We start from the raw sequence: 25,513 nt of genomic DNA, 5'->3' as shown, positions 1-25,513 counted from the left end.
TTAACTAAACTGTAGTAAGTTGCTAAACTAGTGTTTTTATCTATATGTAATTATAAATGTTCTGTATATTGACAATGTGAATGTGATTTACTTTTCTTTCTTTTTTTATGGCTGGAACCCAGTGGGAGGCTTGGACATCACACCTTTTTCACTAATAATTAGAAAAATACAACAGGAGGGACGTAATACCAAAACTCCGTGAATGAAAATGAACAAGTACAACAAAAGCAATATAAAGTATTAGTAATAAAAACTACTACGATGTGGTTCGATCCATGTGGTTGAATTGCTCCCATTTAGTATCATACAATACTACTCCCAAGTACATGAGTTTTGTAAATGATTTTGGTACTTCATCACATGGGTAATGTATGTGTGTTGATCTCTTCCCATGTGCAATCCATATATCGGATATTGTGGAATTACCAATATGGTGTTTCATTGTATGAAACATACGGCATTTGGGACGAAAAATGATCAAAAAGGCCATATATGCTTCCACCTTGTGAGCTTGATCAAATTCTGTAAGTACTTTCTAAGGTAGAGCTTTGGTAGCAGATAAAGCAAAGAGGGTTTTGTTGTATCCAATTTCAACTTGATTGAAAAAAAAAAAATTAATTGCATATTTTGTCAGTGACAAACGAATTTCACAGAAATTTCGGACAAAATTTCGGTGTGAATTTTTTAATATATTTTTTGTGTGTAGATATTTCAGAAATTGAGAATTTCGTGGAAATGTACGGAAAATTTCGGAAAATTTCGGGAAACTCCTGACAGAAATGATATAGCATATGAATTTCGTTTCGGTACTTCAAATTTACAGAAATTTCGACGGAAATTTAGGCAGTTTCGGAGAAACTTAAAACCTTAGATTCTAGTAAACTAATGACATAAAAGTACTATAAAATCTTTCAAAATCTAGCATTTAATAAAATCTTTTAAAATCCGTATACTTTTAAATATTGTCATATTTGAATGGATTAAGATTCAAAATTATTGAATACACCAAAATTTTGAAGGACCTTTTAAAATTTCAATTGAATACCCATCGAATTTTGAAATATTAAAAGAATCTTGTAGACTCTGAAATGAATACATCGCCTATGAGTGCTGCTTCGATTTGGAGTTCGTTTTCACGGCGACCAATTTGAGAGGGAGAACTAAGAAACAAGAGTGAAGGCATGGTTTAATACAGTGGCAGAAAGTGAAGAACGTCGTTGTGGACCTAGATTCCTTCCTTTTGGATTGGGCTAATAGCATTTTCGGTCCATGTTTTATTTTTATTTTTTTTCATTTTTAGTATCTTAAATTAAACTTCAAAATTATAAAAATTTAATTAAATTTTGAAAAATAAGTTCATTGAATTAGTTAACGATTACGATCGTTTCGAATAGCATCTCTTATAATTTTGGGAGATGTGACAAACCCTAGAGCTAAGATAGAAGTATAGAACAACCAATAAGGTGTACTACACCAACAAAGTGTCATTGTACAATAAAACACTGCTCTGAAACAGTTGTAGAGAAAATAGCAAAAACTGAAGGTAAATCTTCAACCTCCTCAAGATAATTATCAACAATAAAACTATTGTCATGACCTTGAGATTTGTAGATCAAACCATCATAATTTGCAATCCGGGCATGCAGAAAATTGGCAAACCAATCAACTCTAAACTCATCCCAGTCTATAACACACTTCTCGCCAAGGCACGCACACTACTAGCAAAAGGCTCATAGAATACAGATTTTTTTCTATATCTTTTGCTTCAAATGATACAAATAAGGGTACCTAAAACTCATTAGGTACGGTGCAGCCACGGAATGAAAAATGGTATTCTCTATCGCAGGTTCCACTAACCAAAAGCCACGCTTAAGACTTCAGTATCTCCCATTTTTCTTTTCTTTTTTATTGCATTAATTTTTATTTTCTTTCTCTCTCCTCATTTTCTTTTATTTTCTATTTTCATATTTACCAAAATACATAAATACTTTTATACGTATACATAATACATTATATTTTATTTAATATTATATTTTTTGTATAATATTAATTTATCCATAATTACGGATAATTATTCATGTGTATTAAGCAATGGATACACTATGACATCAGTATCGTTTAAATTTTATATTAAAAAAAATATTATGAAAATCAGTAATTTTAATATAAATAAATTATATCCAAATAATTCTAATTTTCACGGAATTAAAAAAATAATAATAACAATGAGGCATAACCATTAATATTCTAAGAAAATATATTTATAATAAAATCTACAAAGTTTGAACATTAAACTAACAAAATACAAGAATTAAAATTAGTCCGAAATCTCAAATGACTAGAAAATGGAAATACTAATACGAAAATCTTTATTCTAATATCAAACTAATTTCGATAGAGTTGAACGAGCGACCACCATCTTCAAGCAATGTCTTCAATCCGTCTGCATATCAGAACATTCAAATGGCAATGTGGGGCAGTAAACATAGAAACAACTTTATGGAATTGAGCAATTGTGGTACTCACAGTGTGGTAACGCTGAGACTCTTTATAGAATATAGAAATGATCAATCTACCCCAACATAGAAACAACACGCCCAAAACAAGAACTGAATCGAGCAAAGTATCCAACAAAATGCCTCCCGGGTCCCAAATCCAAATTATTGGAGAGATCAAGCCCAACAACTTGGCTCTACTTTGGGCCCAAAGCCGCCACTATCAGAACCGTTTACTGTTGTCTGCAACATAGCTCGCACGCACCCGACCCACCACTAGCGTGGTCCCTGCACCACCAGTACCAGCACCCGCCTCCCACCAATAAGCCTTGGCCTCCGATTCCATTCGTAAGCCATAGCCACCGAATCTACCAACCCACCGAAAAATAGCGCCGATCAACCTCACCAAAATTCGAGATCGAGTGTCGAAATGAGATCGAGATTCTATCACTGCTCACCTGTCTCCCCGTCAGAAGACAAACCTAACACGCTTGGCCGAGGCCGATGCAGGACACAGTCGGTGTGAGCGCCGCTGTCGTTCTCGAAACTCTAGGGCTATGGGTCAATTCTTATATTCTCCATCTTTCCTCAATAATATAGTTTTTTGGAACATATTTCGATAATATACAATTTTTGATAAAAATTTAACTAATGTTTGCGTGTGATGATGAGATTAAAAACTAAAACAAAGGATGAGAACGTATTGTTTTTTTTTAGAGAATTGTCAACTCATTGCATTGATCAGCGAATTTACACATAATGACCCATCCCTGTGGGGCTGTCAAAAGAGTCACTACCTAAGTAATTCAACCTTTTTAAAGATCATGAAGCCCTGCCAAAATCTAACCTCGAACATCCTAGAGAATCAAGAGGCCAAGACATCCTGGTTATTTTTGGCGACAAAACTCAGAGAGAAGCTACGAGTTTATTCTCCATAGGAGAATGAACCCTTACAGAAAAGTAATTAAAATGAAAATAAACTAGCCCAACAACCCAACTACTCCATATGCCAGACAGAGGCCCAAATGAAAGGGAAACCCTAGCACTAGGCCCAGAAGGGTTCAAAGCCCAACTGGACTTGCTAAGGCCACCCAAACCCAGCAAGGCAGAGTACCAGTCCACCTCCATTCGACGGCGCCGACCGAGGAAGACTTCCACCACCGCCCACCGCCATCGTCGCCGCTCCCAACAACAGCCAGCTTTACTCCGGCACAGATCGGTGGAGCCATTGCTAGCCCAGCGCCGCAATCACCATCTATATCACCATTCGCCAACAGCACCCAGCCACGCAGCCCAGCACGAACACACGAGGAAGAACGCCGTCCGGCGCTCCACTGTGCGACCTCGCAACCAGCACCAATCACCGGATCCATTCCTGTCCAGCCATCCTCAATCCCGAATGACCCAGATCCCTCATATCCGCCGCGAGAAACTCCTCGCAACACAGGCTCACCACCACCCCTAAATTTGAGATGCCGACTACGAGGAACCCCGCAGCCCTCAATCTCCCAGCGACCAGATGAGAGGGAAATTCCATCTCTTCCAGCCCAATATGCAGAGCCGCCGCCATAAGACCACGGCCTCCACCTACCTCTCAGAGAGAGTAACCTAAGCATTTTTTTGATAGTAACTACGCCACAGTTTTGAAAAGATGAGAACATATTGTTTGTTTGTGCCTTTGTGGTTGTGCCAAAAAGGCGATTTGGAATATCTTTAAAAAGGCTAGTTAATTAATTTTGAGGTGTATGAGTCTTCTACTAATATATATTTAATCCCTTGAATACATTCAACTTTGATTTCATGAATATGTTAAACAACAAATTATGGAGGTGTATGATTTTTCTACTAATATAGTTGTATAACCACATGTTATTACCGTAAATTAGTGATAATTAAGAACAAAGAGATATGTCTATCTCGAAATTAATTGATATATTTTATTGTGTTTGTATATAGATTCAACTTCCTATAAACGTAGATGAACTTACTGCAATATAAAGTAATGCTACTTAATCCACTTGTCCGAACCCACAAGTTGAGATCCGAAATTTGTTGAGTTTCGAACTACCTTCTTCCCTTCATGCATGAGATCCATTATCCATAATAGAACATCAGTCTTTTTTTTTTTTGAGGGGAAATGAATCATGTTCCAATAAATAAACGACGTCACTGCGTCAAGTTAGAGGGTTTCAAGAAACCACTCATAGTACAAGATCAAGCACAATACAAACTGCAAAACACAGCCAAAACCTCCTAACCAAAAAACTAAAAACCTAAAGGAACTGCAAGGAAAAATAAACCTCCCTAACCCCATACCATTCAAGAAAAGGTATAGAATTAGGAAGCAAATTGCAAAACAAAATCGAAAGAAAACAAAGAAAAAATTGCAAACCTACACAACCCGAAACAAAGCAACTATAAAGAAGCATTAACGCCTAAAGACCCAATGGTGTACGTCTCCGCAAACATCATAGCCAATGCTTTATCAGGGACAATGTAGGCTTGCAGCCCTAGCCCTCTCGAGGTAGGACATTGTTCTCCTCCAAATCCGGCCCCCCAGCATCCCCAGCTGAGGTGGGTGTAGACACAAGCTTGGGCTTGTTCCGACTACCTCGAGGTGTACCCTTCTTCTTCGAGAGCTTCCCATCGGTTACTGGAACCTCAACTAAATCATCAGAAAGCTTCAGACGCTTCCCATCCTCAACCCATTCCTCCTCACGAATCCTTCTCACACCCAAAACTTTAGATGGCTGTCCAAAGAAACTAGGAGCAAAAGCCCTACCTCCTTCAAGCCCAATAGAACCTGAACCTGGCCCATCAACTCTCACAGCAGTCAAACCTGGTCCGGTCAACCCTAACTTTAAATCAGGGTTTCCCGCCGAAAAACACCGAACCAACTGTACACGGGTCTTCGACGCCGCCACTGTCTGCCCTGCATCAGTCACCTGCACCGCACCAGAATCCAGCGCTGGTGCCATATCCTCTAACCCATACTCCAGCGCCTCCACCACCACGATCGGAGACGGCGGAACATCTACTGAAACCCTTGGCGCCAGAACCGCCTCCTTCTACAGAGCGGAAGAAAGGACCAGCTCCTCCACCGCCGCATCTTGTAGCAGCTTCCGGTCACACTCTCCTCCACCATGGGTATAGAAACCACAAGCCTTGCAAATCCCTTGGCATTTTTCATACCGGAATTTAAGGAGCACCGAAACCTCCGGCGAGAAACAGATCGTACACCGAGCCCAGACCCGACGACGCACATCATAGATCAACCGGATCCGTTGGGTAGCCTCCTTTCATTGCAGCGCCACATGATCAGCCTTAACAAAGGTTCCCAGCATGTTGCCAAGACGGGAAAGAACCCGATCGTTGCGCATGGCAACCCTCAGACCTGTCACCGCCACCTACACCTCCAAAGAGTGCAGAGGAACCTCTGCCAGAGCCCCAACACCATCATAGTCAGCCAACAACAACATCGAGTTACTGTAATGCCAGGGGCCACCATGAAGCACTTGGTGCTTCACCTCCTGCTCCTTAAATTGGAACACGAAGATCCCTCCCTCCTCTTCCCGGATCAGAGCCCTCTCATTCAGCCTCCATATTCTAGACATCGCCGCCTAAAATGATGGTATAACCACCTGTTTCTTGGTTAGCAAACGCCCACACAGGTAAAAAAAGGGGTCATGGATCACCTCCTCGCCCCCAACCAGGCTCACTACAACCTCCTCCGATAAGGCTGAAGACGCCGCCGCACCCTCCGCCGCCATCGCTACACCAAACTCGATCAGTCTTTCGGCTAGGGAAAAACCCTAGCGGAGCAAAAGTCGACTTCTTTTTATGTAAGAACAACTACTAATAGAACATCAGTCTTGGTTCTTTCTTTATTAGTGAAATGATTGTCTAATTTGGTTAATCTTGGCGCAAGCAGAGAAAATAGAAAATGGAATAATCAAGAGTCTATTACATAGTCACCTATAAGATAAACCAACATTTGTTGCCGCATTATCTCGCATTGATCTGAATTTATATTTTAAGATATGTGGAAATTAAACGAAAAGTTATGAAAATAAACCAAATTAAAATCTTCAATTCCAAAATTCCTTACCAGAATTTGATTTTTTTTTTTTTAAATGGGCTGGTGCGGCTGCCCTAAGGCCTTAATTAACGAAATAGCAGAATACAAGGGGGGGGGGACGTAAAGCCTAAACCCCAAATTACAATAAACATAGAGAGAACGTTATGAAATAATACCAGAAGTCTTCACAAAATCTATGTATTCTAACAAGCACCAATTAGCAAAGAGTGCACGAATGGCTACTCAATTTGCTTTGATATAGCGGTGACATACCGGAAAGATAACTCTCATATGAAGAAGCATCATTACAAATAACACAGCTTTCCCACTATGTTGCCGCACGGAAATAAATCTGGCGACACTCTGTTTCATCCTGCCACTAGGAGGTTGCGTCCATTTGATCAACCAAATAGCTCGTAGCCTCGCTAGGTTAGATAAGGCACACTGAGTGTGCATACCGGGACAAAGCCCACGTCGCCCTACCCAAAGGTGGTAGGGACTTATTGCCGGCATAGAACCACATACTACTAAAAGTAAATAACAATAAAACAAAACAGAAAAATAAACTGGGTCAAGGGTCAAAGCCCAGGCCCATCTACCGCTAAGCCCAAGTCGTGGTTGAACACTGCAGGTTTCACACCCTCCCCATCCCGCCTGAGCCACCCTTCCGGCAGCCTCCTCACCAAACCCTGCCTGACGCCGCACGTCGGTGCATCGTCCCTCCATCCCACCATCCTCCCCACCGTGCCAGCAAGAGATGACGACCCTCCTCAGATCGAGATCAATCTGTCCCATCCAGATCGGATCCAAATGATCCGCTCCGATCACAAAGAATCCCAGCGCTGCCGCCCTACTGTAATGACCTCGCTTCGCTCCGGGATAAGTTGCCACTAGCCCCACCGGCCAGCCATCTAACCACCGCTGCCCATCCCTTTCATCCTCAGCGAATCTGGATGTCGACTCCACGCCCCCGCAGTGCTTACTCCGACTGGACCACGAACCGCCGGACACCACGTCCCTTCTAGCCCGTCCGACGACGACGCCACGGGGCCGTGCCGCCGGACAAGCCATGCCTCTATGCAAGAACGACCAAGCCGCTTTCTCCTCTCTCTTTTTCTTTTTGTACTAGAATTTGAATTATATATGCTCAATTGGTTTTGTACAAGAAAATTAGAAATCATTAGCAGAAAAATAAACCTAATTATGTAAAAGCATGCAAAGCTCCAAAATCACAGCTAAACAAAACATAATGAATGTTATAACCTTGAAAATTGAACACTGCCACCCTGTTTTCTTTAGTTAATTACATATAAGTACATATTTGAATGTTTTTTTAGCCATAAGGCCACCAACTAATTTTTTCCCTCATAAGAGTATAAGACCACTAGATTAAAAATGATGTTATATTTTGGATATAAAAATCAATATATTTACATAAATGCCACTAGAGTAAAAAGTCAATACCATTCTCTCTCTCCTCTCCGGTGAGGTCTCCGGTCAACTCCGGCAAACTCCGGAGACCATAAAAGCTACTCTGATGAGATTTTCGGCGACCTCCGGCGAGGTAAAAAAAACTACAGTCACCAACAACAAAAGCTACTGTCACTAGCAAGAAAAGCTACTCTGGTGAGATTTCAGACAACCTCCGACAAGGTCACAAAAGCTACTGTCACCGGCAACAAAAGCTACACTGGTGAGATTTCCGGTGACTTCCGGCGAGATCACAAAAGCTACTGTCACCAGTAACAAAAGCTACTCTGATGAGATTTCCGGCGACATTCTGTGAGGTCACCAAAGGTACTGTGACCAGCAACAAAAACTACGGTCACCACTATTAAAAGTTACTCCCACCAAACATTACTGTGACTAGCAACAAAAGCTACTCTGATGAGATTTCCGACAAAATCACAAAAGCCACTGTCACCAGCAATAAAAGTTACTATCACCAGCAACAAAAACTACTCTCACCAACACTGAAAGCTACTCTCTCCCACCAACGCTAAGCTACTGTCGCCAGCAACAAAATCTACTGTCACCAGAAACAAAAACTACTGTCACCAACACCAAAAACTGTTTAACCATCACCAAAAACTACTCTCACCAACACCAAAAGCTACTACTAAGTAAAACAAAATCTATTCGCAGATATTGAGAAAAATATTACCATAGCCTAATAAAACTACTATCACCGACTGAGAAAGCTATTACCAACTAACACAAAAGCCACAATGAAAAATCAAAACAACTATAAATATACAATGTTGAAGCCTTGCACTGCTCAAATTTGAATGTATTGCACATATCATAATCCATCAACATAACTTGTATTCATGAGCATCATTCACTAAAGTAAGCCATAAAATCCATAGGAATTACCAAAAGCTACACTAGAGCATCATTCTCTCTGCATCATCTAACCCATCTGCCATGATTCGAATCATACTCTTGAAAGCAAGTGCACGCAATTCGAAAGCCCAATCCAAACCTTCACCTCATAGACGAAATTGAATGCCAGATCGGACCTCGACGACAACGAATCATCCCAAAACACCGATGCGAAGCAATCTGGAAGCAAGCCGAGCAAATGAACTACCTCTGCCTCGCTTCGAGCCTCGACGCCGCCGGTGAGGTCTGGATTTCAGTCCGGCGTCGGTGACCATCGCGCTCTTCTAGACGATGAGCCCTAAGCGGCTTAGGAGGCAGTTCCAGCAGCTCAAGTCAATACCAAACTGAGCCCTAAACGATGTCGTCGATGCCTGGGCTGCCTCGCCTCGCCTCGCCATGCACCTTCATCATCGTCGCGATTCTCCTATCACCTCTCCGATCACGATTATCAACCAGAAATCAGACTGCCGCCGACGACTTCCCGATCTGCCTGTTCCTCTCTTGTTTTCGTTCGATCTATAATAGGTGACGACGGCGGTGCAAGGTCTGGTAGCACCTTGCTGGTGGTCGCCGAGATCGGAGGCCGAGACCAAGACGTGAAGGCAGTGGTGCTCGAATTGGAGCAGCAGAGAAACATAAGGAGAGCTTTCTCGTTGAAATTGGAGTGGGCTTTGTTGAAATTAGGGAGGAGAGAGAGAGAGAAGACTGGCTTGCCGCCTTGTCCAAACGGCGTCACCGACGTCTTCACCGCCGGAGAAGAGCAAAGAGGTCGCTCCACAGAGAGAGAGAGAGAGAGATCTGTGATCGATGTAAGGGGTCGATGCAATTGAGTTTCTGAGGTAGAACTAGAACTGTAGATGGGTAAAATTGTCACGAACAAAATAATTTGCGAATGCAAGTGGCCTTATGTGTACAAGAAAAATTAGATAGCCACTAATTAAAGTTTCAAAAAAAATTAGATAGCTTTATGACTAATTAAAGTTTCAAAATGATAGTTATGTGTAATTTTCTATTTTCTCTTTATTCTCTTAGGTAGAGATAGTAAGACCAAACCAGTGGCGGGTCAATGAAAACAAAACACCCAAACGGGGCGGGAACAGTGTTTTGCTAAATTTCAATCTAATCTAAACTCACCCAAAACCAAATTTTCAAATCATCCCCAAATCATCAATACCTGACGCTCCAAAATTCGAACCCAAAATTTTTAATAGCAAAATTAATCAAAAGCGCCAAACACCTGAGATTTCAAAGCAATTCAACCTGGCGCTCTCATTTCCCATCCTCTATACAAATCTCCTATCACACCTCTCACTCAAACACACACTGCTTTCTCTCTCTCAGAGTCACTCGAAGACCTCAAAGCCTTAGACAAGCGCAATGGCTTCTTTCACTGTGGCCGAGAAATGCGCTCCGATTACGCGCGCCGCGGCGAAGAGGAGGGCGGCGGCGGCGGCCTTGGCCGAGGAGCAGCAGCTGGCGACTAAGAAGCGCGCCGTGCTCGGAGATCTCACCAACTTTGCAAACGTCGTCGTTTTGGCCTCAAAAAACCCCAATTCCGATTCTGCGCTAAAGAAACCCAAACGGAGAGCTGTGCTGGAACGTGACAATGAAGACCCACAGCTTTGTGGGCCTTATGCTTCTGATATCTATGCCTATCTTCGCAGAATGGAGGTAAAAAGATTGTTGCTTTGCTTATTTCTCTTACTTACATGATTTGAATTGGAATGATATGATACTGTTCGATTCAAGCTGGATAGTGAGCATGGTGTTTTGGGTTTCTATGGGTAATGGGTTTGATTTGGTAATAGGAATTGGCTATAAAGTATGTAACTTTAAGGGTAGATGCTATTATGGGAGATTTAGTTAAGTAAAGGGTATTGGGTTTTATTGGGTAAGACTTTAGGTGTGATTATTCTTTGTTTTATACTTTGGGGCTTTGTTCAATAATGAGTTCTGTGTTCAATTTGGTGATCGGGTTTTGCTTAAAGCTGATATCTTTTGCGTTTAATTTTGATTATCTAATTGGGAATTAGACTTACCTATTATGGATTGTTGTTTAGGTGGAACCAAAAAGGAGGTCATTGCCTGATTACATGGAGAGAATTCAGAAGGATGCTATTAATGCTAATATGAGAGGGATTCTTGTGGATTGGTTGGTGGAGGTTGCAGATGAATTTAAACTTCTTCCAGACACTCTTCATCTATCTGTTTCCTATGTTGATAAATATTTGTCGATGAATGTGATCAATAAGCAGAAGCTTCAGCTATTGGGAGTTGCTTCAATGTTCATTGCCTCGTAAGTCTATGTTCTGTTAGAATTGTTTCTGAGTTTGCATACCTGTTGTTGTCTAATTACACAAGAATTATGCTGATGTTTTTCTTATTTTATGATTAATAGAAAGTATGAGGAGATTAATCCTCCACATGTGGATGAACTTAGTGACATGACAGAAAATACATACAGTAAAGCAGAGGTATTTGCTTTATTCTCTCCCTTTCTGCATTGGATAGATACCTGAGGCTTTTGTACTGAAGTATGTTATGGTTTTGTTGTTCTTAAGGTGATCAAGATGGAGGCTGATATCCTCAAATCCCTCAAATTTGAAATGGGGAATCCTACTGTTCGGACCTTCTTAAGGTGAGGACTGTGCGGACAGCTAAATCTCTTCTATGGTTGGTTATTGAAGTTACTTTAACTTAACATGTTTAAACCACTGTAACTGATCAATGTTCATTTTACATAATGTTTCTACAGAAAGTTTACGGATGTTGCTCAAGGGAATTATACAGTAAGCTCTCTCTCTATCTCTCCTGAATGCACATGTGAATTAGCCAAGTTGTTAATCTTTGATATTGACTGCTTGCCTGTTTTGTGTTGTCTACAGACTCCCAATTTGCAGTTTGAGTTCTTGGTTTCCTACCTTGCAGAGTTAAGCTTGTTGGATTACAAATGTGTGAAATTCCTGCCTTCTATGGTAGCTTCATCAGTTGTTTTCCTTGCAAGATTAATGATTAGATCAAAGATGAATCCTTGGGTAAGAGTTTTGAATTTATACATGCTGATCTTATCTCCGAGTATGAAGGCAATCACTTAACTGTATTTATTTCAGTGTTCAACATTGCAACAATATACTGGATACATTGCAGCTGATTTGAAAGATTGTGTTCTTGTTCTTCATGACTTGTACTTGGGTAGAAGAGGAGGATTGTTACAAGTTGTGCGAGAGAAGTACAGACAGCATGAGGTATTCTATCAGAAGTGTGATTTTGACATATTATTTTCCTGATTTGAGATTTGAAAAGCCTAATTGTAGTGCTCTTGCTTTGACAGTTCAAATATGTGGCAAACCTTCCCTGCCCTCCAGAGCTACCAGCTCCTTTGTTTGATAATGTGAAGGCATGATAGATGAGATTAGCATTTGGGTTTATGTTGAAGCAATGAGAATGGCTGTTGTGGAAGGGCTCTCCCAATATGTTGGAAAGATCTGGCTAAGGGTTTACTGAGTAATCTCAGTTATTGGAGGGTTACTTTGAAGGATGTTGACAGATGCGGATGGGGTATCAACTTCCATCCGTTTAGGATGATCTTGAAGGTTTCCACTCTTCCATGGAACTCTATTCCAGGTTAGCATAGGAATAACTTTCCTTTAAACTGCTTATGAGTGATTCGATTTATGGTTCAAAACTTAAACTCTGAATAACCTGTCCCAGGGTATGGAGTAGCAGTACAAAAAATGAGCCAACTCAGAGAGGTACCTATGCAGATGTAGGGCTCAATCCAATTAAGTCCGTAGTGTCTACCAATTTCACCATATCCCCCTTGCCAACTCAAGTTCTCGAGGTTATGGGATGTAACTCCAGTGTACTCAAATAGAAAATGGATAACCTACGCTGCTATGTTGCCTTGATAGAGCTACAAATGCAACAATTGAGTTGCAGAGTTGTACTTGCCCTTTTCCAACTGATACAACCACTGGCTCTCCTCAGTCCAGATTCAATCCGTGATTGAACTTATTGTAGAATGTTGGTGATTGTTTAAGCTGTTGGGCAGTGGGGAATGCACTGCATGTTTATGGATGTGGTAATATCACATTACATATAAGTGAGCTGAATTCAAATTCACAACTTGCGAGTTGTATTGTCTTTGTATCAAGTATTTTCACTCCAGTGTTCTTAACCTTCCATTGCCTTGTACATTAAATAGAGGGAGGTAGATTTGTGGTGATTGGAGTATCTTCCTACTTGTTTTAGAGAAACTTTAAAAACTATATTGTGCAAATCTAATGAAATCAAGTTTATCATTGTTTGATACCAAGCATATGAAAGTTCCATTTATATTATGTACAACTTTCATGAATATACTAAGGACTAAAATATCGAATATTGAGGAAATAGATATTTTGATGGAAATATTGAGGAAATTTTGATCTAAGTAAATTTTCAAAAAAAAAAATGATGGAAAATTTAGAAAGTAACATGGAAATTATTAATGAATTTTCATAAAATGTTTACATGATCAGTTACTTATAGTATTTCAAAAAAGTGTATGATAAACTTAATTGTATAATGATTATAGTAATTTGGAGTATAATAAGATACACTGACATGACAAAGATATGAAATTATATATGAGATAAATAGGAGATTAGGAGAGTTAATTATTAATTATAATAATATTTTACAATTATATAGATATGTTAAAAAAAACATCGGTCTTCAAATATACATAAAAAGAAATAGAAAATGGTCCATAGAAATACATAGAAAAGTTTATTTATTTATTTATTTATTTTAAATAGAGCCAGATGTTTACTAGTTAGCAAATTAGATAACTAGAAGATTTATAAGCATGGAGGGAAAAGACTCAAATAGTGATACATGACCCTATAAATTTTTAAACTTTTCCTTTTTAGATGTTATTTAGTATAGTAGAGTCCTTGTTTTCACAACCCACATATCGCGAGAGGTGGCGATAATCTCAGAATTTCGAGAGAATATCAGGAATTTCGCGAAAATTTTGAATATTTCCTGAAATATTGTGAAAATTTCTAATATTTCATGAAATATCGCCAAATTTCGAAAATTTCTCATGAAATTCTCTAGGTAAGTCAAAGATATATCGAGACCCTAAAAAAACAGAAATTTCGAGGATATTATCGATTTTTCAGTCCTTGGAATATACATTCATGTCTATGTCTAGTGAGGGTAAATGGTGTCTAAACCCCCACCAATACTTAAAGATGTGGTATGATTTTTCTATCATGTGAGAATTAATTACAAACTTTCTATTAAAATAAAAAATTTGTTCGGGTCAAGATTTTTCATCCAAAATTGCATGTTTCATTTTCTTACCAAAATCTCTTGACCTCTAAACTCAATCACTCATCATAATTTTTAAGTAATTTTAGAATTGACGAAACTAAAAAATATTGACCATATATTTTTTTTTTTTACAATTTTTCAAAGTCTATAAATTGAGAAAATCATAAAATAAAATAAAAAATCACGTCAACATTTTTGTAATGCTTCAAATACCCCTAAACCTCTTAACATTGCACCACTGAATCCCCAAAGTAACATTGCTAGTTGTAAGATGTGCATATACTAGTAGTATGCTATAAATAAACGGTGATGAACTTACTATATTATTATTTTTTAGCTAATAGCTACTGATAAAATTTTGTTTTGATTTATTCAAAAAAAAAAAAAAAAAAAATTTTGTTTTGATATAATTATTCATGATTGAATGAGCTTGCATAATAGTAGTATTTTAACCATTTTTAGAAAATTTGTACATCGATGACGGTGATTCAAGAGAGGTTTATTTTAAGAGACATGGGAAAGTGTGTCCATAAATAGAAAAATAACAATTTCCCAATGGGCGGAAGTTTTGTCTCTGTAGCCTGATGGAGGTACTAAAAGCCCAGGCGGGAAAACTGGTCTTTTTCTGAAATTTTAGTACCAATTTCAAATCAAAACCACCCAAAATTTTGCAAACACTAAAAGCCAACCTGAAACTCAAAAACCAAAACCAAAAAAATTTCACATTAAACCAAAAAGCGCCAAATCCATGACTTTTCAAACACCCCGCTCCCAAAATTTCAGACCCACTACAAATCCCCATCTCACCTCTCTCACTCTCTCACCTCAACCATTTCCAACCCAAGCAGAGCAGCCACTGTGCTTGAAAGCCAAAAGCTTTAGCGACTTTAAGCGCAATGGCTCTTACCACCGTGGCTGAGAAATGCGAAGCTCCGATCACTCGCGCGGCGGCGAAGCGGAGAGCTCAGTCCGTTTTGGTCGAGGACAAGCAATGGGCCACCAAGAAAAGGGCCGTGCTTGGAGAGCTTACCAGATTGACAAACGCCGTCGATAACGTCATTGATTTGGGCAACAACATTCGTGGGGTTGCGCCGCCGCAGAAACCCAAATTGGAAACCAAGAAGAAGGCTGTGAAGGCGGCGCGTGACGATGAGGACCCTCAGCTTTGTGGGGCCTATGCTGCTGACATTTATGCCTATCTCCGCCGTATGGAGGTAAAGATCGAGCCTTTGCTTCTTTCTCTGATATGAATTGGGTATTGAAATTCGAGTATAAAGCAATTGAATTTGTGATTTTGGGGTTAGTGCAATAATGGGTTTGGTCTAATAGTTTTGGGGATGGATCTGGATTAGTGGTTTTGTTGTTTTGTCAGTCAATTTGGGTGTTTTGGTTATAATGGAAATGTGTTGGTGTTTAGGTGGAACCGAAGAGAAGGCCATTGCCTGATTACATGGAGAAGATTCAGAAGGATTCTATCAATGCAAATATGAGAGGTGTTCTTGTGGATTGGTTAGTGGAGGTTGCAGATGAATATGAGCTCCTTCCGGAGACTCTTCATCTGGCTGTGTCTTATGTTGATAAGTATCTCTCCATGAATGTGGTGTTAAGGAGTGAGCTTCAGCTAGTCGGAGTGGCCTCGATCTTCATTGCCTCGTAAGTTCTCGATTACTCTAATTCTGTTTATGAGCTGGTGTTGTGTAATTACTAGTAGAATTACTCTGATGGTTTCGTGATTAATTAATAGGAAGTATGAAGAGATTGATCCTCCAAATGTGGATGAGCTTTCTGACATTACTGAAAATACATTCACTAAACAACAGGTATTTGATCTTTTCTTTGTGGTTGAATCTCTGTTAATCAATTAGTATGTCCTTTTGCATCTCATATATGGGATGCATTCTAATTGTAATGTTATGGTGATTGTATAGGTGATCAAGATGGAGGCTGATATACTACTATCTCTGAAATTTGAAATGGGAAATCCCAATGTTCGTACATTCTTGAGGTAATGATGGTTCTGACAATTATACCCTCATTTCTGGTTGGCTGTTATAGCTGCTCAACAAGCCTAAAACTTTGACTGATTGTTGCTCATTTGACATATTTTTTGGCAGAAAATTCATTGATATTGCCCAAGAGAGTTACTACAAAGTAAGTTCCCCTTTTACCACTCTTACATAATTGGATTCGCCAAGTTGATACAATCTGATATTGACTGCTTTGCTCTTCTTTGTTTTCTGCAGAATCCTAATTTGCAGTTCGAGTCTTTGATTTACTACCTCACAGATCTAAGTTTGGTGGATTACAAACTTGTGAAGTTCTTGCCTTCTATTATAGCAGCATCGGCTGTATTTCTAGCGAGAGTTATTATTACTAGATCAAAAATGAATCCTTGGGTATGTGTTTGATAATTTACCTTTTGTATTTCTGCTGGTCTCTATGTATGAAGGGCAATTAATAATTTGTATTCATTTCAGTGTCCAGCACTGCAAGAATATACTGGTTATAAGGCAGTGGATTTGAGAGAATGTGTTCTTATCATTCACGACTTGTACTTGGGTAGACGTGGCGGATCTTTGGTAGCTGTACGAGATAAATACAAACAAATTAAGGTATGTCTATCAAAGTGTTTGATTCTTAAACCCATTTTTGAGAAATGAAATCATGGTCTTAATGGAGTCATTTTCTTTTGACAGTTAAAATGTGTGGCAAAAATGCATTGCCCTTCACAGTTACCACATTCCTTGTTTTGAAGCTGTGAAAACATGAAAGATTGGAAGAAAGATTTTTGTGGCAAGGGTTTGTCCAATATTATTGGAAGATCTGGCTTTAGAGTATGCAAAATGTCAAGCTGCCTAACTGTGAAGGCTGGTAAAGTGACCAAAGCTGTTGGTGGGGATGGGGATAATGAACTTCAATCTGCCTTCAGACCATCTTGAAGGGTTCCACAATTCCACGAAACTTCTGCCAGCTTAGCACCAGATTGACCTTCTGTATTTTGAGCTGCTCCTATACATTTCCTTTAGCTAACTCTGATTTATATGTGAATTTCTGGGTATGGTTCAGTAGTGGAACAAGTGAGCCTATGCAAACAAAAACAGTCAGTGGCACCCATTACACGCCATCTCCCATTGACAAAAGCTGCGGACAATAATGCTCTTAAGTTATAGTTATTATTAGCTTTACTGTGATTTTGTAGACTGTTTCATAGGTATGGGTGACTGGGTGTATTCATGCAGTGAACTCACATGCAGAGAGCTGAATGCAAATTTGCAAGTTATCTCTATATTCCTGCATGTTTAGTTTCTCTGCAGTGTTTAATTTAGAACTGAAAATGCTGTATACTTGCTTACATATCTCAATTCTCAACCTCTCTGAATGCCTTGTAAATATATAGCTTCTATTGTGCCTTTCTTAAGAAGTATACATTTTTCCTTAGAAATTCCGGAGAACAGAAGTGGGATTTGAAACTTTCTAGAGTATTATACTCTGTCTGTGACATCAAAGTCCTAGAAGGTACAAATGGTAGAGTGAATTTGGTTAACAAGAAAGCTAATAAAAGAGAGTAATATTGTTGAGACTTTTGTGATCCAGAAAGAACAAAGCAAGTATTGTTTAGAAGGACATTGATGCTTGTATGAGGTATAACCTTAGGAAGGAGAGTCGGTAAAATGAGAAAATGAGAAAAAGATAAATCATTAGTAAAGGCCAAAAATCTAATGCAATCTTTGATTCATCAATATTTTATCAAGTTTGTTTAATATGGTTAAGAGTGTATTAAACATATCAAGCAACTTCAAAAACGAAGATGGTTATCAAAATAGTTAGTGAAATGGCAAAAGAGTGAGTTGGGGAATAAGTATTGAAAGTTTTTTTTTTTTAGAAATAAGTATTGAATGTTGAAAGAACTAAGATGAAGGAAAAGTTAAAGGGCTAAATTGGAAGTTAAAAAAAGTGAGGTTACTTAAATGAAAACATTAACACAAATAATCATGTGTCATGTGACTCATGTCTACTTTATGATTAATGATGAAAAGAGGGAAGTAACTTTTTTCTAGAAGAGAATGCTAAGTTTTTCTATATTGATTTTGGATTTTTGATTGAAATCAACTCATTGCTAGTGCATAGTCAGCTGTTAGCTTTTAAATTGAAACTCTTACTAAACTAAGTTTATTAAATTGTACATAACGTAGGATTTTGATGTTCATGTAATATTCATATTCTGTGAGTTTAATAAACTTATTTGACCTAAATTCAAGTTCATAAGCGCATTCATTTGACCGCATTGAGTATCTTCTAAAATTTGTTTGATTTTCTTGAATTCTTCAACTTTGCAAAAGAATCTCAAACTGGAGGGATCTAAAATGGGGAGAAATACTATTTCTAAAAATGGGCAGATAATGTTAATGCATGTTTTAGGACGTGGGTGCATATTGTAAATAGACACATAAGTAAAGGGTAGGAAAGAAATTGGCACTGGTTACCAAAATGGCAAAACGTGAGCGCTGTTTGAGGGCGAAAAGTACTAAAACGAATTCCCAATTCAAAAAATTTGAACCAAATTCAGAAATGAACCGCCGGTCGAAACCAAAAATGAAACCCAAACTTAAAAAACAAGAGAGAGAGAGAGAGAGAGGAAAAGGCAAGAGCGCCAAAACCCTTGTGTTTCAAAATGGCGCCCTCAAAACCTCGCTTACAAAACCCTCTCGTTTAACGCGTCTCTCTCTCTCTCAATCTCAGACCCTGTAGTACTACTACTCCATGGCGGAGAAAGAGAACTGCGTCCGCGTCACGCGCGCCATGAAAAGGAAGGCCGAAGCCGCCGCCGTCGACCAAACGCCCCCCAAGAAGCGCGTCGTACTGGGCGAGCTCCCCAACCTCCAAAACGCCGTCGTTCCGGCCAATGAGGTTGAGCCCCACAAGCGGAAATCCAGAACTAAATCCCGGGCGGCGAAGAAAGCGCTGCCTATCCCGGAAACCGCGCCGGAGGTTGAATCGACGCCGTCGGATCCCCAAATGTGCGAGCCGTATTCACGTGACATATACGAGTATCTTCACAAGCTCGAGGTATTGTACATTTCTGAAATTGATTGAAAATTTGGGAGATGGGTAGTGTTAATTTTGATGGGTTTGGTTTGAATTGGAGTGGGTATTGGCATTAGGGTTCTTAGGGTTTATTTCAATTGGGACTGTGTAGTGTATGATTAGGGGTTTTGAGTAATTGGAGCGGGGTTAATGGTGGTGATGGGTTTGAATTCAGGTGGATCCAAATAGAAGACCTTTGCCTGATTACTTGGCAAAGGTTCAGAAGGATATCACTGCTAATATGAGAGGAGTCTTGGTGGACTGGTTGGTGGAAGTTGCTGAGGAATACAAGCTCCTTTCCGATACTCTCTACCTCACCGTTTCGTATGTTGATAGGTTCCTTTCTTTCAATGCTCTCAATCGGAAAATGCTTCAGTTACTCGGTGTTTCTTCAATGCTGGTTGCCTCGTAAGTCTCAAATCAATGGTGTACTTGAGAATGTTTAGATCTAATTGTTAAGCTCATATGGATCATATTAGTAATTGTATCGCTTATGTGGTTGATAGGAAGTATGAAGAGATCACACCTCCACATGTGGAAGAATTGTGTTACATAACAGATAATACATACACCAAGGAAGAGGTGAGTTTCATAATTGTGTTTTCTGTTCTCCTGCGATTCTATAATGTAGTGCTTTAGATTGATACATCTTGTGATTGAATAGGTGTGCAAAATGGAGGCTGATATACTTAAGGCTTTGAAGTTTGAATTGGGGAATCCTACTATAAAGACAATCTTAAGGTATGGAGTGCGGCAGTGTTTCTTGCTATGCATTTATTATGCCGAGTTTTGATAACGGGTTGGACTCATTTATGTTCCTTTCTCATTTGGGTTTGCAGGAGATTCAATAGAGTTGCTGAAGAGGGCAACAAAGTAAGTTAAATCTCTCTGACATGTGAATGTGCTTAACATGGATTACATTTGGGAAGCTAATTAATTGTGTTGTGCATTCTACAGGATCCTGATCTGCATTTTGAATTTCTGGGCTACTACCTTGCAGAGCTAAGTTTGTTAGACTACAACTGTGTCAAATTTTTGCCTTCTTTGGTGGCTGCGTCTGTTGTATTTCTTACAAGATTTATCATCCAGCCAAGGATGCATCCATGGGTAAGATCTTGTTAAAAACTTTACAACAGTAATTGACAAGTATGGAAGGCAATTAATGACTAATTTGCTTTCTCAGACTCTGTCGCTGCAACAATATTCAGGATACAAACCATCTGAGTTGAGGGAATGTGTCCTTATCATACATGACTTGTATCTGGGTAGAAGAGGAGGGTCATTGCAAGCTATAAGAGAGAAGTACAAAAGACATAAGGTATTTAGGTTTAATGTTTATCTTCTGATTTTGGTTTCAATTCCCACCCTATTGGTACTGATACAAATGATCATGTTTATGGAAACAGTTCAAATTCGTGGCAGTGATGCCTTCTCCTCCAGAGGTACCAGCATACTATTTTGAAGATCTTATAGAATGACTGGAAGTGACCTCAAAGTTTGATAGAGATGATTCTTTTTATCGTTAGACGAACAAGTCTTACCTGCAAGATCAGTGTGGAAGGGTTTCTATGAATTGAGTTTGTGAAGATCTGCTCTGGTGCTTTTGCTTGCTTCTGTAATCTATGCTTGGATTTATTTCTGTAGGATAACAAAGGTTTTGCTTACATAGTCCCCTTACTTGCATTTAGGTTTTAGTTATTACTTGTTAGATGGCTTGTTTTGCGGAGAGTTTGTTTAGCAGATTGATTAGATGAATGCAGTTGGGGATGTTGATTTGTTATCCTCTTGTTTTCAATTGCTGTAGAAGTCATGTCTATAAATAAATTGCAGTTTGTCATATTAATCTTCTTTTGGTTTTATTCTCAAAAATAGAAAAACACACTTACAGACAAGATATTTATCAGCAAACGTCTAAATAGTAAAAACCACTTATACTGACAAAATTTTGTCAACAAATTAGTTTTTTGCTGGGGACAATTTGTTGGCAATGGCGAGGGTCTCATAAATGAAAAACACTTGTACCGATAAGGTATCCAAAAAAAAAAACACGGGGCAAAACGCGACAATCAAAATGGAATCTCTAATGGCAATATAGGAAAATTGGATATTAAACTTTCATACTCTCAGGCTCTCAGCAAGGTGCAGCTATGCACTACACAACTTGTCCCCAAAACCTTGATTTGGATAGTATATACGAAACAAGAAAGCTTTTCATTGTCATCTATAATAATAGGAAGCTACATGCCTACACCAATTGAAAGAAAATGTTCTACATTCGGAAATCCACAACACATACATTATTGTTAGCGAAACAAGCAGCTATCTTATCGCCGTCTTTGTTCCAACAAACTTCGAATATTCCACCATTTCCAGTGTATGTTTTTACGATTCTGCCTTCCTTCACAGACCATATGTGCATGCATTTGTCCATAGATCCACTGGCCAAGTACTCACCATTAGGGCTGAATGCAACAGAGTATACCGGATCCCTAGGTATTTGGAACTAAACTGTCAGTATATCACAAAAAACAACCACCATTACAATGCAATTATATAAAGAATCTTAAATACTTTTACCTGTGGCCATATAAGCTGTAGATAAGTGTCCCTAGTTCCACATCCCATAGTTTTATGCGTGAATCAAAGGAAGCGCTGGTCCAAAGTGAAAATATGGGAGCATTAAGGAATGTATAAGGAAGCAGTAATCACTAGCCTATTGGCCTAATTGTAAGGAGCTCTCTCCAACATACTGGTCTGTGCTACCCTTAAATACATAATGTATCGTATATAAGTGACCATAAATGCAAAAAGATATTATTCAACACCCCAAAACCATGTCATACAAGTGGGATTAAACGAACAAGACGGTATGTGCCCCATTTCCAAACATTTAAGAAGAAGCAGCGCATTTACCTTGCTAGCACTAATTGTTGATTTGGATTATGTGAGCCAGGTCCTGTAGGACTCCACCGGATGGTATATATCTCCTACAAAGATGCCTCCATAGTATTACAATCTGGGATTTATATACCACAAACTCACAGATGGAAAACCAACGAGTACCTTTACATGTTCCTTCAAATCATGCAAATATTTGTCTTGCTTCATACTCCATATCTGAAAAAAGATACTCGAGTTTCTAATCCCTTTCACGCAATAAAGAGAAGTCATGAAATGAACTGTTCTAGATCATGGAGATTGGTAAGGGTGTAGAATTAACATTCCACACTGTTGATTCAAATCTCGAAAAGAAGAGTACCATATCTCAAATACCTAATTATTCAACAAAAGCAGCGATTAATAAATTATACGTTACCTTTGCTGTATGATCATCAGAGCAAGAAGCCAATAATGAGCCGGTCGGATCCCACTTAATAGCATTAACTTCACCCTGAAAAAGTAAAACTTCAGAAAGTTTGGAAAAAAATCATGCAGCATCATATCCGATTTACCAACTCACAAGTTGCTTGTCTTTAAGCATATATAATTGGATATATATAAATATCACGAGATAAGCTAAGGATGTTTAATGTCAGTCCAGAATGTAGCAATCAATACCCACCACAATGAATTTTAGCCAGACATTGATAGAAAGTGAAAGAGAGTATAGACTATAATGCACATAAGACAGGATGCAACTAGTAATTTGGATTAGTATTGACAATACACATAATAGATATGGCGAGTATATTGAATTCTCAATATTCACTAGCCAGCCATCACCAAGGACGTTAACTCATGCCCCTTGTGTTTACACATTGACAACTGACCAAACGTATCATGACTCATTAACAATTCGTTTTTATATACTGAACCTAAGAATGCACAAAGCCATTGAACACATGACTAAACAAGCACAAACCTGATGGCCTAAGAAAGTTTTAATTGGTTGGTTCTCTCCAACCTTGCAAACATGTATCGTACCATCAGTAGAGCATGTTGCAAAAGAAGTATTGTCTCGCCAATCAACATCCAGAGTTGGAGCTGAAAAATATGTTTGACTTGATTAATACTATCGGAAGTTGAAATTTATCAGACGCACACACTCAAAACAATGCTGTACCTGAATGAAATTCAAACTGTTGTTTCCATTCGCCAGTCTTTATGTCCCACACAATTGCAGTTTTATCCACACTTCCACTCAGAAGATAATCACCTTCTTTGTTCCACTTCAGAGAAAAGATTGGCCCTTTATGTCTGATCAAAGTAGTCATTAACTCTCCTATATGAAAATCCTGCCAGTAATTAAAAAATAAACTAATGATAACAAAAACCTAGGCTGACATTACCAGTCAGTAAATTTTAGCCACAAGCATGTGGAAGATTAAGATAATAACTCACCGTCTCTACCCCATATTCTTGCTTGCCCATCATAGGAACCTGTTGCTAGTAACGTTCCATCATCCTATAAAATGATAAATGCTTTAGCAAATACAAAGTGAGAGAGAGAGAGAGTCATGCCACAGTTTTCAACTGCAAATGCTTAAACACTCACATTCCAATCAAGTGTAGTCACATCCTTGCTTTTCTCGTTGGCTCTCCCTTTGAAATGCTTTAACACACGTGCAGGTTCATTTTGAATGCTAGATCTACAACTTCCACTGGCAATGGTCCAAATTCGAGCTGTTGAATCCCCAGAACTATACAAGGGAATACAGACGAGAAATGTGTAAAATAAGATCTTCCATGTCTATCACAAACCAAGGTCTCAATGTAGTAATCTAGCCAACGATGAAAGACAATATACTCACCCAGATGCAAGAAGCGAACCAGATGGACTCCATGCACAAGCAAAAACCTGTCAAAAATTGAGGAACAAGTTCATGGATCCAATACTCGACCAATTATATACATGAGAGAAATGTAAAATGCAGGGACATAGTCCAAACCTCTGAGGTATGCCCTTCTAGAACTATGACATCACTACTAGGAATTTCAACAGGCACGACCGTTGAGCTCGGGGAGGTCTCCATTGGCTCCACCCCTGTTTAACACATGCACAGACAATTCGAATCCTTACAATCTGAAAAAAAAAAAAAAAAAAAAAAATCTACCATAAACGAATAAAATGACTACCGCAAATTACCTCCACCAGTTCCATTTTCTTCAGGCTCCATCTCACTTCGATCCTGATTCGACTTCTCCTCCTCTTTACCAATCTCCTGCTCCCTATGCTTCTCCGACTTATCGTCTCGAATCTCTTCTTCTTTTCTCTCCACCTCTACTTCCCTTTCGCTTTCCTGCTTGGACTCATTGTTAGCAGCATTCATCCTATCCTTCTTTTCCCTAACAATTTTCTGCAATTGATACGCATCTTTTGTGATAAAATCCAACGGTTGCAGGAACGAAAAGTCATCCTCCATATCCGCATCACTCTGTAAATCTAACACACACATCAAATCCATCTCCAAACTTCAAAATCCAAAACCAACACAATTACTCAAAGCTGTTACTCACACCATTGCCTAAGTCCGCCTCCAGCTCAAGAAACTGAAGGCCTTTCTGGAGAAACGTAACAAGTGCACCAGGCGGAACTAGGTTACCATCAACCGTGCTCTTGTTGATCCCCGCCTCGAATCCGAAAGCATAAGCTGAATGTGTGTAGCCTGTACCAAATTGAACAAACTAATTAGAAAGAGTTTCCGGAAATTGCAACGATGAATTGGGGAAGCGGAAGGGAACCTGATTCATGGAGGTAACGGAAGACCAGGTAGTTCAATTCGGTGGAGTTGATGGAGATCATCGTCGTCAATGTTGAAAACCTAGGGTTCCGGTGACGGAGTTAGAGCCTGAATCCGCCGTTTACTTGTTGTTGAGTTAATGGAGAGGGGAGTTTTAACTCCGGCGGTTAGGACTGTGAAAAAAAGTGTGACGCTGTTAACTGTGAATAAGAAAGAGGAGCGTATCTGGCGCGGGTCAGTGGTTATTACTTACTAGTTTAAGTGTTGAGTGGCGGCAGCGGGCTGGGATTTTTATGGGCTTGGGCTCTCCGGGATGGTACTCGTTTCTCGATCCGGAGAAATTTCAGCCGGCCCAGACTGGAAAGGAAAGAATTTAGTTTGGGCCTTGTGAAGTGAGTTTGGGGTTGACTTAAACCTTTTGCCTTTCCTTTTCTATTCTCTTAATTTCTATGTGTGACTCTAGCCTT

General features: G+C 39.2%; 4 protein-coding genes across 6 annotated transcripts; 3 read left to right on the top strand and 1 right to left on the bottom strand.

The window, feature by feature from the left end:
- The first annotated feature begins 8,643 nt into the window (after positions 1-8,643).
- On the top strand, positions 8,644-13,267 carry LOC133740205 (putative cyclin-A3-1). Its single transcript, XM_062168141.1, has 10 exons — positions 8,644-9,797; positions 10,300-10,629; positions 11,019-11,254; positions 11,357-11,432; positions 11,520-11,596; positions 11,714-11,747; positions 11,844-11,993; positions 12,069-12,203; positions 12,290-12,582; positions 12,670-13,267. The coding sequence occupies exons 2-9, from the start codon at positions 10,336-10,338 to the stop codon at positions 12,359-12,361; spliced, it is 1,074 nt and encodes a 357-aa protein (XP_062024125.1). The 5' UTR covers positions 8,644-9,797; positions 10,300-10,335; the 3' UTR covers positions 12,362-12,582; positions 12,670-13,267.
- Positions 13,268-15,064: 1,797 nt separating this feature from the next.
- On the top strand, positions 15,065-17,566 carry LOC133739623 (cyclin-A3-2-like). Its single transcript, XM_062167403.1, has 8 exons — positions 15,065-15,494; positions 15,698-15,933; positions 16,025-16,100; positions 16,209-16,285; positions 16,395-16,431; positions 16,524-16,676; positions 16,758-16,892; positions 16,977-17,566. The coding sequence occupies exons 1-8, from the start codon at positions 15,177-15,179 to the stop codon at positions 17,031-17,033; spliced, it is 1,089 nt and encodes a 362-aa protein (XP_062023387.1). The 5' UTR covers positions 15,065-15,176; the 3' UTR covers positions 17,034-17,566.
- Positions 17,567-18,864: 1,298 nt separating this feature from the next.
- Positions 18,865-21,189, top strand: LOC133739456 (cyclin-A3-4-like). Its single transcript, XM_062167233.1, has 8 exons — positions 18,865-19,347; positions 19,541-19,773; positions 19,872-19,947; positions 20,030-20,106; positions 20,205-20,238; positions 20,323-20,472; positions 20,549-20,683; positions 20,772-21,189. The coding sequence occupies exons 1-8, from the start codon at positions 19,042-19,044 to the stop codon at positions 20,841-20,843; spliced, it is 1,083 nt and encodes a 360-aa protein (XP_062023217.1). The 5' UTR covers positions 18,865-19,041; the 3' UTR covers positions 20,844-21,189.
- A 255-nt stretch (positions 21,190-21,444) lies between these two features.
- On the bottom strand, positions 21,445-25,270 carry LOC133738246 (WD40 repeat-containing protein HOS15-like). Of its 3 annotated transcripts, none has more exons than XM_062165725.1 (14): positions 25,048-25,270; positions 24,823-24,971; positions 24,452-24,740; positions 24,255-24,349; positions 24,117-24,163; positions 23,861-24,005; positions 23,707-23,770; positions 23,429-23,587; positions 23,228-23,349; positions 22,682-22,756; positions 22,429-22,482; positions 22,279-22,352; positions 21,943-22,017; positions 21,445-21,854 (listed from the first exon to the last, which is right to left on the bottom strand). In XM_062165725.1, the coding sequence occupies exons 1-14, from the start codon at positions 25,106-25,108 to the stop codon at positions 21,635-21,637; spliced, it is 1,629 nt and encodes a 542-aa protein (XP_062021709.1). In that variant the 5' UTR covers positions 25,109-25,270; the 3' UTR covers positions 21,445-21,634. The 3 variants fall into 3 exon arrangements, with proteins under 3 accessions (XP_062021709.1, XP_062021708.1, XP_062021710.1); XM_062165724.1 differs by having other exon boundaries at positions 24,452-24,748; positions 24,825-24,971; XM_062165726.1 differs by lacking the exon at positions 25,048-25,270 and having other exon boundaries at positions 24,825-24,965.
- Positions 25,271-25,513: the final 243 nt, after the last annotated feature.

This window comes from Rosa rugosa, chromosome 3 (genome assembly GCF_958449725.1).
Source record: "Rosa rugosa chromosome 3, drRosRugo1.1, whole genome shotgun sequence".
Classification (NCBI taxonomy): Eukaryota; Viridiplantae; Streptophyta; class Magnoliopsida; order Rosales; family Rosaceae; genus Rosa; species Rosa rugosa.
This window is presented reverse-complemented; position numbering and strand designations above follow the sequence as displayed.

What these genes read in the sequence shown, in the direction of transcription:
- LOC133738246 (XM_062165724.1), bottom strand. Translation starts at nt 25,108, where the DNA reads ATGATCTCCATCAACTCCACCGAATTGAACTACCTGGTCTTCCGTTAC. An exon ending in AGAAAATGGAACTGGTGGAG is followed by an intron (nt 24,350 to 24,451) that starts GTAATTTGCGGT and finishes TGTGTTAAACAG; the next exon opens with GGGTGGAGCCAATGGAGACC. An exon ending in ATTTGAAGGAACATGTAAAG is followed by an intron (nt 22,353 to 22,428) that starts GTACTCGTTGGT and finishes GCATCTTTGTAG; the next exon opens with GAGATATATACCATCCGGTG.
- LOC133739456 (XM_062167233.1), top strand. Translation starts at nt 19,042, where the DNA reads ATGGCGGAGAAAGAGAACTGCGTCCGCGTCACGCGCGCCATGAAAAGG. An exon ending in ATACATACACCAAGGAAGAG is followed by an intron (nt 19,948 to 20,029) that starts GTGAGTTTCATA and finishes GTGATTGAATAG; the next exon opens with GTGTGCAAAATGGAGGCTGA. An exon ending in AGAAGTACAAAAGACATAAG is followed by an intron (nt 20,684 to 20,771) that starts GTATTTAGGTTT and finishes TTATGGAAACAG; the next exon opens with TTCAAATTCGTGGCAGTGAT.
- LOC133739623 (XM_062167403.1), top strand. Translation starts at nt 15,177, where the DNA reads ATGGCTCTTACCACCGTGGCTGAGAAATGCGAAGCTCCGATCACTCGC. An exon ending in GCCTCGATCTTCATTGCCTC is followed by an intron (nt 15,934 to 16,024) that starts GTAAGTTCTCGA and finishes ATTAATTAATAG; the next exon opens with GAAGTATGAAGAGATTGATC. An exon ending in ATAAATACAAACAAATTAAG is followed by an intron (nt 16,893 to 16,976) that starts GTATGTCTATCA and finishes TTCTTTTGACAG; the next exon opens with TTAAAATGTGTGGCAAAAAT.
- LOC133740205 (XM_062168141.1), top strand. Translation starts at nt 10,336, where the DNA reads ATGGCTTCTTTCACTGTGGCCGAGAAATGCGCTCCGATTACGCGCGCC. An exon ending in CCTATCTTCGCAGAATGGAG is followed by an intron (nt 10,630 to 11,018) that starts GTAAAAAGATTG and finishes ATTGTTGTTTAG; the next exon opens with GTGGAACCAAAAAGGAGGTC. An exon ending in GCTTCAATGTTCATTGCCTC is followed by an intron (nt 11,255 to 11,356) that starts GTAAGTCTATGT and finishes TATGATTAATAG; the next exon opens with AAAGTATGAGGAGATTAATC.